Source organism: Salmo salar, chromosome 27 (genome assembly GCF_965601325.2).
Source record: "Salmo salar chromosome 27, fSalSal1, whole genome shotgun sequence".
NCBI classification, from domain to species: Eukaryota; Metazoa; Chordata; class Actinopteri; order Salmoniformes; family Salmonidae; genus Salmo; species Salmo salar.
This window is the reverse complement of record NC_138317.1, coordinates 20,481,085-20,496,771: the sequence shown is the minus strand read 5'-3', so window position 1 is coordinate 20,496,771 and position 15,687 is coordinate 20,481,085. Positions and strand designations below refer to the sequence as shown.

At 42.5% G+C, this 15,687-nt stretch overlaps 2 protein-coding genes across 2 annotated transcripts; both read left to right on the top strand.

Moving 5' to 3' along the window:
- Positions 1–27: 27 nt before the first annotated feature.
- On the top strand, positions 28–3,785 carry LOC106588616 (membrane progestin receptor alpha-B). The gene is made up of 3 exons (XM_045709761.2): positions 28–241; positions 1,894–2,148; positions 2,455–3,785. Exons 1-3 carry the CDS (start codon positions 234–236, stop codon positions 3,371–3,373), a joined length of 1,182 nt encoding a protein of 393 aa, XP_045565717.2. The 5' UTR covers positions 28–233; the 3' UTR covers positions 3,374–3,785.
- Positions 3,786–8,064: 4,279 nt separating this feature from the next.
- LOC106588618 (SH3 domain-binding glutamic acid-rich-like protein 3) lies at positions 8,065–12,375 on the top strand. The gene is made up of 3 exons (XM_014177780.3): positions 8,065–8,286; positions 9,660–9,827; positions 9,988–12,375. The coding sequence occupies exons 1-3, from the start codon at positions 8,242–8,244 to the stop codon at positions 10,051–10,053; spliced, it is 279 nt and encodes a 92-aa protein (XP_014033255.1). The 5' UTR covers positions 8,065–8,241; the 3' UTR covers positions 10,054–12,375.
- Positions 12,376–15,687: the final 3,312 nt, after the last annotated feature.

Here is a 15,687-nt window from a genome sequence, read left to right as displayed (position 1 = left end):
ACTGTTGCATTCCAGTATCTGAGTGGTTGACAAGGCTGTCACCGGTCGGGGAGGCGTGACCGACCGATGACTGTCGGAGGGGGACATGGACGGACACAGTCGGACGATCATCCCATCTGAAAGTGAAAGATCCCGCGGAGGGTCCTGCTGCGCTGAGTGTTCCGGAGCTGTCTGATGTAGTCTAATAAAGTACGCCTACAGTAGTAGCCTTGAAGAGGAAGAAGAACACCCACATGCATTGGTATTTCCTCTCTCGTCTTGTGCAATATTCTCTAACTTTTTACTTGTCACGTGAAACAGTGTACGCAAAAAGAGCACAAGTATAGCCTATACCAAATTACGTTGAATGCATGTCAACATGTTAAGTTATAGTATTTGATGGGCGTGAAATAGGTTTTTCAGATTTTTGGAAGAGAGCAATGTCAGAAATGAATTTCGCACTGATTGCTCTGCCTGCCTCTCTCCACAGCCTTTGTCCCTCAAACATGGGAGAGGCTGGAGGGAGAAACATGGGAGAGGCTGGAGGGAGAGATTTATACTGTAGGTTTATGTGAGGTCTTGATTGAGTTATTGTGTGTCAACGATATTTAGTCAATGGGTGCCACCTTGTAAATTCCTCAGTCACATTTAGCCATAGGCAAACACTTGACAGGGTTGACAATAGGAAATAGGTGTTGCTGAGATTTGACTGAATTTTCCTTGTTATCATGTAAGGATCCCGTTTTGAAGGTGTTGCAACTGCATTTCTGTTCATTAGCAACTCTATTTGATCAGATGTGGGCATGTGGCCAATATCTAATAATAAAGTTGAAGTTACATGTCTGATAGTATGTCTGCATCTGAAAATGCATTCTTTCACCAGTTCAGGAAAGGAACATTTGATTACTTGATAAAAACGTGCTTGTATCTTATGATCAGAAGAACATGAGGAGAGAACAACGTTTGAGTTTTCACCCTGAGGAAGGCGAGTGTATTATGAATTCAAACTGCATTAGAAATACATTTAAAGTGTGACTTTATCTGTTTCGATGTATACATTTGAATCAGATGTGTGTTTAGTTATTATATACCCCCATTACATTTACATTTTATTCATTTAGCAGACACTCTTATCCAGAGTGATTTCCAGGAGCAATTAGGGTTACGTTTATACACCACACTGCTTATAAAGATATCCTTATCTTTTCTCTGTTCATCTTCAAGGTGGAAGTGTTCATGTTTTCCCTCCCCGTCCCCTATAGCATCGCTCCTATCACTGTTTAGAGTGCAAACTACAGAGAGAAATAATGGATCAGACACAGCATTAGAAGCTCAGGGCAAGGTCCATAGACAGTATAGTAGCCTAATCTGCAAGGTTAACTGCAGATTAAGGCTAACTACTGCTAATAAATTGTCAGGTCTGCTGCAGGAGTCAGAACAGGTCTGGTGTAATCTAGCCTCCTGCCCCTGGGACCTTGGTGGCCCAGCTAGGTAGGGCCAGCATGAAGGGTGTCCTCTGATTGCCTGGCTAAACTAGACTGAACATGCACTCACCAGGCTAGTCCTCTCTTCTGAGGTGGCAGGATGTTACAGATAAACTGTGAAGGAGCGACGTTCACTTGGACTAGAGACTCATTTTGAAGTAATTTGACTGCTGAAGCAAGTAGTGTGATGTGTTTCTATTTATTGAAGGAACTTTTTAACCTGTGTGTCAGATGTGTTTGGGGAGTCCTCCAACAAAGGGGATGTTTTTACTACAAATAGTTTTACTTGCTCTGCAGTTTTAAAATAAATTAAGTAATTTTAAACCTCTTTTTATACTTAGTTATTGTTTTTAAGCCTTTTAAGTGTTAGAGTAGGCCAGCTCTGAATGCAAAATGTTTTTCTAATGGTGTTACTCTCCTTCTTTTTCAGTTGCCAGTCTCCTGAAACTATCCAGCCAGCAACAACAACAGTCCCACCATCCATCAGACCATCCCTCATGGCAACGATCGTCATGGAGAGGATTGGGCGTCTGTTCATCAACCTCCAGCAGGTAAGGGCGGTGCCCCAGATGCTGACAGAGGTCGCCCCCTCCATGCCCGGCACGCTGCGGGACACCGAAGTTCCCGGGTTCTTCAGGGAGCGCTACATCCACGCCGGCTACCGACCACTCCACCAGGGCTGGAGGTACTGTAACATGATGTACTACAATACCCATAATGCTATGTAGAACATCCAGTTTTATTATAGTAAAGACGTCTCTGAAGCTAACATAATGGTGTCCCGTCTCTGAAGCTAACATAATGGTATCCCGTCTCTGAAGCTAACATAATGGTGTCCCGTCTCTGAAGCTAACATAATGGTGTCCCGTCTCTGAAGCTAACATAATGGTGTCCCGTCTCTGAAGCTAACATAATGGTGTCCCGTCTCTGAAGCTAACATAATGGTGTCCCGTCTCTGAAGCTAACATAATGGTGTTCCTTATCGATACAGGTACTACTTCCTTTCGCTGTTCCAGCGTCACAACGAGACCATCAACGTGTGGACCCACCTGCTGGGGTCTCTCCTTGTCCTGGTCAAGTTCCTCCAGCTGGCTGAGATGGTAGACTTCATCCATGACGCCCACGCCTGGCCCCTCCTCATCCTCCTCCTGTCCTCCCTGGCCTACATGGCCTGCAGCACTGTAGCCCACCTCCTGGCCGCCAAATCAGAGTTCTACCACTACTGCTTCTTCTTCCTGGATTACGTAGGAGTGGCTCAGTATCAGTACGGCAGCGCCGTGGCTCACTTCTACTATGCTGTGGAACCAGACTACCACCGGTGGGTCTCCTCGGTCTTCATGCCCACTGCCACCTTCCTCTGTTGCCTGTCCTGCCTGGGCTGCTGCTATGGGAAGTATCGCAACCACAGCCTGCGGGTCTGGGTCCGGAAGGTGGGGCAGGTGGTTCCCTCAGCTATGGCCTATGCCTGGGATACTAGCCCGGTGTTCCACCGCCTCCTCCTCTGGCCCACGTCGCACAGTGATGACATCACTTCCGCGGCCAGTGGCGTAGTCGGCGACCCGGCTATGTCCTTCCATGGGGGCCAGGTAGCCTTCTTCCTGTCCAGTGCGTTCTTCTTCACCAACCCACTTCCAGAGCGTCTGTTCCCAGGCCACTGTGACTTCCTGGGGCAGGGCCACCAGCTGTTCCACATCTTCCTGGTGATCTGCACCCTCTGTCAGATCCAGGCCTCTCACCTGGACTACCTGGGCCGACGGCCACTCTACACACAGCTACACGGAGAGGGAGGAGCTGCAGCCACTATCTATCTGGTTCAGTATGGAGCCACACAGGTGGTCTGTGTCTGCATAGCAGTCTTCATGGCGAGGAAAGTAAAACGGTTGCTTGACTGCAGAGACAAGTCCAAATGAATTGGCTTGGAGACTATGTAAGAGGGTAGGAGAGTTATAATCACTTCCCAGTGGGCAAAACTGGTTGAAATGGGTTGACGTTATTTCAGCCAGAAACTTTTGCCCAGTTTTGCCCGCTGGGTTGGTACCAAAGTGATCAATGTGGCCTTGGTTGACTCGACACACACTGCCTTCCTTGCCTGCTGGAGTTTGTTTTTGAAATGTACATTTATATTATAATATTATGTTTCTCTACAGCACCCGTGTCCTTGAGAGAGTGTTGTTTACCTTTTACATAATGGAAGTTGAGGAAGCCTATTACTAGCATGGTCACAGATCTGTGACCATAAGAGTTGGCAAGACAGCACAAACAGATCTGGAACCAGACTAGCCTAGCACTGAACAAAGCCTCAATGAGATGTAAGAATGTTGATAACTTGCATAGTACTTTCTATATTTGCTATGATTGCTCACTGTAATCCTAGAATATATTTGCTTAGTTGTTCTCTGTTTTTCAATTGGCATGGTGGTGTCAAATTATGTATGTAATGTACATTATCGTACATCTGTAAATTGTTGATGAGGTTATGTTCCATTGCTACATTTTTCTTTTGAGTAACCATGAGGGGAAAAGAGAAATGTGTTCCTTCTCTTACCCTGGCCTACCACTGCCGGGACACACTCTTCACTCAGTGCTGTGACGTAAACCAGAGTAGAGACAGGCTCTGATTGGCTCTTTCTGGAAGATCACCGTGGTGACCAAAAATAAAACATCAATTCAGCCAATGGGATTGAAAAAAGGTGTGAGGACAACCCCCCTTATACATTGCAACACAAATAGCCAATCCCAATTGGTTCCCCATGCCTTCCCCTTTGCCATATTAAACCTTATATGTTTGCAGATCTGAAGGGTGATAGGTAATACGTGTAGTGTTGGTGTTTCCACCATATTGCTTCCACCTTACAGACCTGCAATCGCAGGGATATGGCCAAGGAGAAGGGCTAGGGAGTGTATTGGAACCGGCTTTGTTCATGTTTACCCTTTGTCCATTACTCTCTGATTGTGCCATAGGGTGGTATCAGTGGAGTCTGCTGAGGGGAGGAGGGCTCATAATAATGGCTGGAGCAAATGGAATGGATCAAACACCTGGAAACCATGGGTTTGATGTATTTGATACCATTTCACTGATTCCACTCCAGCCATTACCACGAGCCCGTCCTCCCAATTAAAGTGCCACCAACCTCCTTTGGGAGATATAGTTTCCCCCTGACTGATGAAAAAAAAAGACCTTCACAACAATGCAGTGTTATTATGACATGTCAGGCATCATAACAATTTGCAGGGCCTTCACATTTCAGAACTTTGTTAACTTTATGGCATTTGTAGAACAGCAATAAAAACGACTTGAAGCCCACACACCCTTTTCCTTTCATTATTATTGCAACCTCAAACTTCCTTCCCCCCAGTGAAATATTAAAGACATGCTCAGGTACTTTGGCGACTATTCTTTTTTTCAACCTCCGGTTTTGTTCTGGATGTGTCAATGTGTAGTTCATACATGCATGATCTATGAGCATAATTACTGTCTTACCTTAATTAGTCACAAAATCCCTAGTTTGAAAGTGATTGCTAGCAAGACGCACACACAGTAGAGCGAGAGAGAGAGAGCGAGAGAGAGCAATGATGTGATGCACATATCTGCACATTTGTGATGTAGTATGCAATTTTCTGAGACTTTTGGCTTGTGAGCGCTACTTTCAGAACTACTGGCTAAAAAGTGTATACAAAAGTACCGGAGAATCTCTTTAAAAAGGGGAATCAGCAGTTGCTACATACATTTTGGGACATATAAATGAATTATATGTACCCATTAATTCTTGAAGAATATAACTTTATAAATACCTCATGAGTTTAGCAGGGTTGGGGTCAATTACATAAAAATTCCAGTCAATTCAGGAATTACAATGACATTCCAATTCCAATTTTCTCCAATGTTTTTCAATGAGGAAAACTTGGAACTGGAATTTGGTTTACTGGAATTGAAATGGAATGGACCCCAACCCTGGAGCTTAGTTCAACTGTTGTTCCTGTGGCCTTCCCTGTAGCTCAGTTGGTAGAGCATGGTGTCTGCAACGCCAGCATGGTGTGTGCAACGCCAGGGTTGTGGGTTCGATTCCCACAGGGGGGCCAGTACAAAAAAAATACATGAAATGAAATGTATGCATTCACTACTGTAAGTCGCTCTGGATAAGAGCATCTGCTGAATGACTAAAATGTTCCCCATCAGAACCCAAAATACAAGCTTGTTTTACTCCAATGTTTGTAAACAAAGTAAATGTAAACAAACACTGTAAAGCATCAAAACATGGTTAACACTTTTGATTTCATGGATGGTCAGTCCTTGCATCTGTAGAATTTTAGACTGGTTACATTTATCCAGCCCCATCTCTCAGCCTTTTACCGAAACAGTTGAGGAGAGTACGTTTTATTTTTGTTTCAAGTACTGAGTGGCCCTTTTATGAAGGATGTAACCATTACATTGCTCCCACAGTATATTGATTGCATCGTTTCTGTCTCCAAGCATTTCACGATGTTAAGCAGAGGTGTTGAAATATAGGGGATCGCTGCCCCCTTGTGGACAGGAAAATAATTTCATCTGAAACACAATATGTATCGGTATGCCAAGAATACATGGGAATAGCTCACATATCAATCCATTGTCTCCATATTGTATAGTGTATATAGCAGGTTGATTTGTGTCCTATTACATCACTAGAACTAATGTAACATTTGGAGCCTACTTTAGTAACCCTAGGAGTTGGTTTGATTGATGTAACATGGACACATTACAGGCAACTGTTCTATGTCCCATCAGAGTGCTGAAATGATCCCTGTTATTTGTCCTCTGGTTGTGCTCTTCATTAAAGAAAGACGGAAACTGATCCACAGTAGAAAATCCTCCTCATAGTCCCTGTAACACTGACTGTCACTAAGCATCAAAGATCCATCCCCACCTAGACTATTTATAGTGGGCAATACTTTAGTTTTTGTGATAAACACTGTCCAAGTCAATGGAACAACCTCAGGTGCAATAATGGAATATATGGCAAGACCCCCATTGGAACTGAAAGTAAATAACAGTTCTTTGTCAATCTGAATCAAGACTACTTTGGTCTCTGTGTAACTGATGTAATTGTGAACAGTATGCTAATGAAACTAGCTAATGAAAACGAGCTTGGCATGGTGATGTAGACATTCATCACTGGCAGAGCAGCAGAGGGAAACGGACCTGTTCCCTTCCATTGTGAGCCAGGCAGCAGGAGAATGTGAACAAAGTCCAAGTGTAGGGTTAGCTCCAGCTTTGTCTGCTGATTCAGGTTTTTCCTACGTGGGATAAAGAGGAGCTGAGCTGGGTGGCTTGGCTGGCAGCAGTGGCTAAAGGCACTGAACAAACTATATCAGAACTTACCAAAGGGCGTTAAGTGCGCAGATTATAATATTGACATCAGTATACTAAAAGTATCTTAGGTTTAGTATCTGTATACTTGTGTCAGCCTCTCTGTCCACAATGAGATCTGTTTGTCCCGAGCACAGTTTCACCTGTCCTTATTCTTTGACTTTGACATTGAGATCACATAGCTTTCCTTCAGTGAACACAGGCATTTCCCTGCCAGTCCCAGCCTGATCTTGACACTGATCAGTAAATGGTGTTGAATGATGCTGATTGATCAGGCTTGCCAGGATACAGTCTGGGTGTCTGATTCCAGTTTTGGGCCTATTCCTGGTTTGTACAGTGCCTTTAGACATGGCGGTTGGAACTAAAGATATCTAATTTGGACTCATCACACCAAAGGACATATTTCCACCGGTCTAATGGCCATTGCTCGTGTTTCTTGGCCCAAGCAAGTCTCTTCTTCTTATTGGTGTCCTTTAGTAGTGGTTTCTTTACAGCAATTTGACCACAAAGGCCTGAATCCTCTGAACAGTTGATGTTGAGATGAGTCTGTTACTTGAACTCTGTGAAGCATTTATTTGGGCTGCAATCTGAGGTGCAGTTAACTCTAATGAACTTATCCTCTGCAGCAGAGGTAACTCTGGGTTTTCCTTTCCTGTGGCGGTCCTCATAAGAGACAGTTTCATCATAGCGCTTGATGGTTTTTGTGACTGCACTTGAAGAAACTTTGTAAGTTCTTGAAATGTTCCACATTGACTGACCTTCCTGTCTTAAAGTAATGATGGAGTGTCGTTTCTCTTTGCTTATTCAAGCTGTTCCTGCCATAATATGGACTTGATCTTTTACCAAATAGGGCTATCTTCTATATACCACCCCTACCTTGTCACAACACAACTGATTGACTCGAACTCATTAAGAAGGAAAGAAATTCCACAAATTAACTTTTAACAAGGCACACCCATTAATTGAAATGCATTCCAGGTGACTACCTCATGAATGCCAAGACTGTGCAAAGCTATCATCAAGGCAAAGGGTGGCTACTTTGAAGAATCTCAAATATAAAATATATTTCGATTTGTTAAACACTTTTTTGGTTACTACATGATTCCATATGTGTAATTTTATCATTTTGATGTCTTCATTATTATTCTACAATGTAGAAAATAGTAAAAAAATAAAATAAAGAAAAACCATTGAATGAGTAGCTGTGTCCAAACTTTTGACTGGTACTGTACATGTCACAGTCACATCAAATAGCCAACTAGTAGAACATCAATTTACACACAGGACTAAAGGGTTGCACTGGCCCTTTAAACCACACAGCAAATATAGGCTTTTCAGTCGCAGGAGGGAGAGGCGATTGATTGTAGGCTACGTACGGCAAGAGAGCTGCTCTTGTGACCAACACACAAAGGGATATCGAGAATCGCAACTATGGGCGTCAAATTATATTATACCACCGTTACTGCATCCAGAGAGGTGAGATGAAACGGAGATTACTGATGCCTTGTATTCTTGCAGGTGGATACATTTCTAATAGAGACCCTTTATGGACCAGTCTTTAAGACACACCCAACGAAAGCCCTGTCAGCGATCCATCGCAGGATCTGATCAGCATACAAGCGATTTAGGTCAATATTGCGATAGTTTTTGATATGTGGAGTTATTGATAATTCAGTCCACCATACAATCGATCGCAAGGTTTTTGAAGAACGGGTTTATTTGGAGATTAACAAAACGCACCAGGAAATGCAAACTCAACCCGAAAATGTGGACGGAAGTCATATTGTTCCGTTTTTCTGTTTTATTTCCTTTATCTGTCTGCGTTAGGCGGTAGATCTCACGGGCCTATTAGAATAATGGCGACATGTCAATTGCATAGTTTTCTCATTCTGCAACCTACCTGATATAATCGATGCTGGTCTAGACAAATGCAACTTGTCAATGATTGCTATCGTATACATGCCTACCTACCTGTACGGTGGATGTGAACTATTTATGCTGTCTAATAGCATTATAAACACACACGCGTTTCGCTTTTAATGGAATTAGTCAAATTGATACAAATGTTACACGTACTTCCCAAGAGTTTGCATGCGCTTGCGCCTGGACACACTCAATGTATGCAAATAATCGCGGTGAAACATCTGGTGTCGATTATAGGGGGATTTGATATTCGGTTGGCTCTGCGTTATACTGCCAAGTTAGCCATCCGGTCATATGATCCAGGATATTTTTGAATGGAAGACTTTGAAAATGTTTAGCCATGGGCTATGTACTTTCACCTCTACTAAAAAGCAAGGGATTGAGTCATTCGGTTTGCCCCTAGCTTTCCTGTTTTCTAGTGTACATTGGAATCTGCTTTAAGTAGTGTGTGTGTTGGTGTGCCTTGCTCATTGACTGCCAGGCTGCAGTTGGTGGGTGACCTAGGCGTGGTTACACATAGCAAACATACCCTCCCAACTTCCGCAACCAGGCCCAACAAGATAGCGTTGCACAATTAATAATCAACTACACATTAGATAAGCGCTCTAGCTTTTATAGGCAAAGTAGACTATCTACTAGGCCTTTGTCTCAGAAGTGCTAATGCTACCCATCTATTTTTTTTGTAACCACAGACAGTACAAAAACAGATCTGACTGTTTGGTCCCTGGTACTATTGGTAAAGCTTGAAACCTTTTCACACTATCGAACCAACCCAAACTTTCATATAGTCCTTTTCAGCACTATGTGGAATATATAATGAGGCCAGTGCAGTACCGCTAGTCTCAGTTAAGCCAGGCTCGGCTCAGTAGTGTGAAAAGGGTAATGGATCCCTGACCCTGAACTGACCCTTTCCTCTCCCCCTCCAGGTGAAGTCTCAGCAAGCGGAGGTGATGAGGATCCTGGAGAGTAAGAGCATCCAGTATGAGCTGATTGACATCTCAGTGGGCGGAGAGGTCAGGGATGAGATGAGAAGCAAGGCAGGGAACCCCACGGCTGTCCCGCCACAGATCTTCAACGAGGACCAGTACTGTGGGGTAAGGATTTGTGAGATCAGACAAAACACACAACCACAACACTGTCAAACTGTATGAAGATGGTGAGTATAGACAAAGGTTTTAACTTAAAGATGGCATAAGCATGTTATGACCCCTTTTTATATAATATCTTATACTCTGTTTGGTCTCTTTCCTCCAGAACTATGACATGTTTTCGGACGCAGTGGAGGAGGACAAAGTGGAACAATTTCTGAAGATGGCGTGATGAGGAAGAGTTGTGTGTCGTCTTCCCCCCCACCAAACCCCCCCCAGGCAGGCCCGTTGACTAACCTCCTGCCCCGCTGGCGGTGCTCACCCTCCTTTGTCTCAATGCAGTGATGAATGCCAAATACAACCAACCAATCAAAAGACACACACACACACACACACACACACACACACACACCTGTTCCCACCCCGCTGGACTCTTACCTAACCACTGTTAACATAATTGTTTATGTTTTATACGGCACTCATTATGCTCCCTCTGTTTTCTTCGTCATTGTTTCCCTTTGTGGTCCTTCCTGGTCAGGACCTGGGTTCAAATACTTTAAAATAATTTCAAATACTAAAGTCGTGCTAGATTTAAGTGTTCCTGTTGCAATTGAACCAATAGAAAAGGCTAAAAAGGCCAAACCCCACCCACCTGGCACTGCATGCAGACTAAAGCAAATGCTCAAAGATTTGGAATGGTATTTGAACCCAGGTCTGCCTGGTCCGACGTGTTCATGTCACTAATCAGTCTTAGTCTGCTCTGTGGGATCAGTGGAACTGCCCAATCTAGATGTGTGGTAATTAGGTCAGGTAATCTGGGCTGCCAACACGTGATTAATGAAGATCCACTAATCCAGAGGCTAACATTTACCAGGAATCTATCTTCATGATCGTTCCCTTGCCCAACAGGAGAAATGTACTTTTTATTCCCTATATTGTGGACTACTTTTGGCCACAGTCCTGGTCAAATGTAATGTACTATGGCTACGTTTACACAAGCAGCCCAAATCTGATCATTTCTTTTCACTGATTGGTCTTTAAACCAGTCACAGCAGATATTTTTCAGAGCTGATCTGATTGGTCAAAAGACCAATAAATTAAACAAGATCAGAATCGGACTGCCTGTCTAAATGCAGCCCATGTAGAGAATAGGGGGGCCATTTCACACCAAACAAACACAATGCTTGGTTATTATCACTTAATCTTAAATTTGTCACTTTTTTTTTTTACCTCGCCTTCTTGACTCGCATGTTGTTGTTCATATCGACAGACAGAAGCCATTTCGATACATAATTGGGCCTACTGTAGGTGAATGTGGAAGCCAACAATCACAGAACCTTAAAGAAATGTGAATTGTGGTAGATGGATTGGATTCATTGGATTCTACTTTGGTCCAAAACATTTCAATCCTTAGCAGACTAATGGTGTCAAAGGTCCATGCTGGAAAGGTGACTCCACTGTGGAGAGTTACAGAAGATGGTAAAAACAGACTGACAGCATTCCGTAGTGTTGAACTTGGTGCCAATAAATGTGTTTTACAGATGGATACAGTCAGCTTTGACCTCCCAATATAGTCTTATTTTACTCTCTGTTAATGCATTCCAAAGAGACCACTTACATTTGCTGGGAATGGCCTGATCCTCAATCATTGGTCTTCCAGAAATATACATTTTATGGGACATTGTTGCAAAACTATGTTACACTGTTACTGGCACTACAGCTGTACATCCTTACTATAAGAGAGCTGAGCTTGAGTATTAGAACCCCCTGAATTTAGAATCTGGTGACTGTTTTGGACCTTCATTCCTGATCTAGCTGTGATGTCCATCTCGATCCAGCTTGAAGATGCAATAGATAACTATGCACTTAACTCTGCCTCATATTCCCACTGTTGTACTGACTCTTGGCTACTGAGTGGAAAAACGAATTGTTTCAGACTGAACTGACTCATTCTCAGCCTTAGATAAAACTCACTCACCACATGAGGAAGTTGAAGGCCTTACTTTTAGTGCTTCAAGTGTCTACTACTCTGCTTTCTTCAAGCTGGGTTTTCTTCCATGGGATGTTGTGAAGAACGAATGTGCCGTTTCATGTGTAGTCCCACATCTTTTTCATCCTTGTAAAAAAAATAAAAATAAAAGTTTTAGAAAAATATTGCCCCCAATGTAATCCCTGCTCTTGAGCCTATCACTATAACCCCTGGTTCCACACAGGAACCTTGATTTTCATTTATCTCAGGTGAATTCGGGTGACGCCACACGCATAGTATATTTGGGTATATAGGTGTGGGACCTCTACTTTGTAATGGCAGCATTAACAGACAATGTTTGTGCACTGTTTTGTCAGTTGATGGTGGTCGATGTCTTATTGGTCCATGATGTGTAGCTATTCACTATCAACTATGTGTTCAGCATTTCATGTCTTTCTCTTTGAGCTCCTGCTTTGCTTTTGGACCAAAGTCCCTTTGGCCAAAATAAAGAAAACATTAAATATAAAATGAGATGTCTTCCAAGAAGATTGTGAAAAAGGATCAAATAAAATGGAATGTCTAATAGGTCGATTTGTGTTTTGCTGAATTACAAGTCTGATGGTTTAAAAAGTGAATCAAGTGACTCAGTTCAAGTTGATTCATTTGGACTTGTGTGTTATGAACATTATTGTGCAATAGTATTACAAATACAATTGCAAAGCTCTCAAAACAAAGAAAAACAGTACATATACAGTATATTCATCAGATACTATATTGATTCAGGGGCACTGTTCTTCCAGCTCACATATCTTGATTAAGACATAGCCTTTCCATTTGCAGTTCTCTCCATCTCATTGAGGAATGTTACAGGACCTTGTACATCCTGCTGCTGCCCACTCTACACAGTGCCAGTCTGTAATTGACAAGTACTAATCTGCCCAACCAAACTCCACCCCCAATGAAATGGAGACGGAATATTTTGATTCTTGGTGGATAGTGAGTACAAAGAAAAGTGGATCAATGTGCCATGCTGTGCAGGTTTTTCATTGAGTTTACAGATAAAAAGCTCAACATATACAGTATAGAATACTAGCTTATTAGTTCCAAACCTTTATTCAGGTTTTGCCAATGATCAAAAACATGACTTACAGTTGAAGTCGGAAGTTTACATACACCTTAGCCTCCCCCTTTTTCCTCCAAACATAACGATGGTTATTATGGCCAAACATTTATATTTTTGTTTCATCAGACCAGAGGACATTTCTCCAAAAAGTACGGTCTTTGTCTCCATGTGCAGTTGCAAACCGTAGTCTGGCTTTTTATGGCGGTTTTGGAGCAGTGGTTTCTTCCTTGCTGAGCGGCCTTTCAGGTTATGTCGATATAGGACTCGTTTTTACTGTGGATATAGATACTTTATTACCTGTTTCCTCCAGCATCTTCACAAGGTCCTTTGCTGTTCTGGGATTTATTTGCACTTTTTGCACCAAAGTATGTTCATCTCTAGGAGACAGAACGCGTCTTCTTCATGAGCGGTATGACGCCTACGTGGTCCCATGGTGTTTATACTTGCATACTATTGTTTGTACAGATGAACATGGTACCTTCAGGCGTTTAGAAATTGCTCCCAAGGATGAACCAGACTTGTGGAGGTCTACAATTCTTTTTCTGAGGTCTTGGCTTTCCCATGATGTCAAGCAAAGAGTCACTGAGTTTGAAGGTAGGCCTTGAAATACATCCACAGGTACACCTCCAACTGACTCAAATGATGTAAATTAGCCTATCAGAAGCTTCTAAAGCCATAACATCATTTTCTGGAATTTTACAAGCTGTTTAAAGGCACAATCAACTTAGTGTATGTAAACTTCTGACCCACTGGAATTGTGACACAGTGAATTATAAGTGAAATAATATGTCTGTAAACAATTGTTGGAACAATGACTTGTCTCATGCACAAAGTAGATGTCCTAACAGACTTGCCAAAACTATAGTTTGTTAACAAGAAATTTGTGGAGTGGGTGAAAAACAAGTTTTAATGACTCCAACCTAAGTGTATGTAAACTTCCGACTTCAACTGTACATGTAATAAAATGCATGATGACTAAGCAACAGGTTCAGTGGCTTGCGAAACTATTCACCCTCCTTGGCATTTTTCGTATTTTGTTGCCTTACAACTTGAAATTAAAATGGATTTTTGGGGGGTTTGTATCATTGGATTCATACAACAGGCCTACCACTTTGAAGAAGCAAAATATTTTTAATTGTGAAACAAACAAGAAATAAGACCAAAAAACAGAAAACTTGAGCGTTCATAACTTTTCACCCCCCCAAAGTCAATACATTGTAGAGTCACCTTTTGCAGCAATTACAGCTGCAAGTCTCTTGGGGTTTGTCTCTATAAGCTTGGCACATCTAGCCACTGGAATGTTTGCCCATTCTTCAAGGCAAAACTGCTCCAGCTCCTTCAAGTTGGTTGGGTTCCGCTGGTGTACAGCAATCTTTAAGTCATACCACAGATTCTCAGTTGGATTGAGGTCTGGGCTTTGACTAGGTCATTCCAAGACATTTAAATGTTTCCCCTTAAACCACTCGAGTGTTGCTTTAGCAGTATGCTTAGGGTCATTGTCCTGCTGAATGGTGAACCTCCGTCCCAGTCTCAAATCTCTGGAAGACTGAAACAGGTATCCTTCAAGATTTTCCCTCTATTTAGCGCCATCCATCATTCCTTCAATTCTGACCAGTTTCCCAGTCCCTGCCGATGAAAAACCTCCCCACAGCATGATGCTGCCACCACAATGCTTCACTGTGGGGATGGTGTTCTCAGGGTGATGAGAGGTGTTGGGTTTGCGCCAGACAGTGTTTTCCTTGATGGCCAAAAAGCAAAATTTTAGTCTCATCTGACCAGAGTACCTTCTTCCATATGTTTGGGGAGTCTCCCACATGCCTTTTGGCAACAACAAACGTGCTTGCTTATTTTTTTCTTTATTAAGCAATGGATTTCTTTCTGGCCACTCTTCCGTAAAGCCCAGTTCTGTGGAATGCACGACTTAAAGTGGTCCTACGGACAGATACTCCAATCTACACTGTGGAGCTTTGCAGCTCCTTCAGGGTTATCTTTGTTCTCTTTGTTGCCTCTCTGATTAATGCCCTCCTTACCTAGTCTGTGAGTTTTGGTGGGTGGCCCTCTCTTGGCAGGTTTGTTGTGGTGCCATATTCTTTCCATGTTTTAATAATGGATTTAATGGTGCCCCGTGGGATGTTCAAAGTTTCGGATATTTTTTTTTACACAACCCTGATCTGTACTTCTCCACAACTTTGTCCCTGACCTGTTTGAAGAGCTAATTTATTTAACTACATACATTACTTCTGAAGGTAATTGGTTGCACCAGATCTTATTTAGGGGCTTCCTAGCAAAGGGGGTGAATACATATGCACGCACCACTTTTCAGTTTTTTATTTTTGAGAATTGTTTGAAACAAGTAATATTTTTAATTTCACTTCACCAATTTGGACTATTTTGTGTATGTCCATTACATGAAATCCAAATAAAAATCCATTTAAATTACAAGTTGTAATGCAACAAAATAGGAAAAACGGCAAGGGGGTTGAATACATTTGCAAGGCACTGTAGGTGTTGGTAATGCAAATCACTCATGTTTTGCATGACTCTTTATCAACACATTCATCTCACGGGGGGAAGAGCAGGAAACCACTGAATTTCCTCACACTATAAAAGTTGTTTTCTCACGTGTTGTGATCAGTGGTGATTTTAGCATGTAAATCTTGGTGGGGCAAACTCCAAACAATTTTGGAGCCACAACACAACACATTAATTGCACTATAACGGTGACAAACAGTGCCCACAAACTGTTTGGGCCTATATAAAGCTGTCCCAACAGC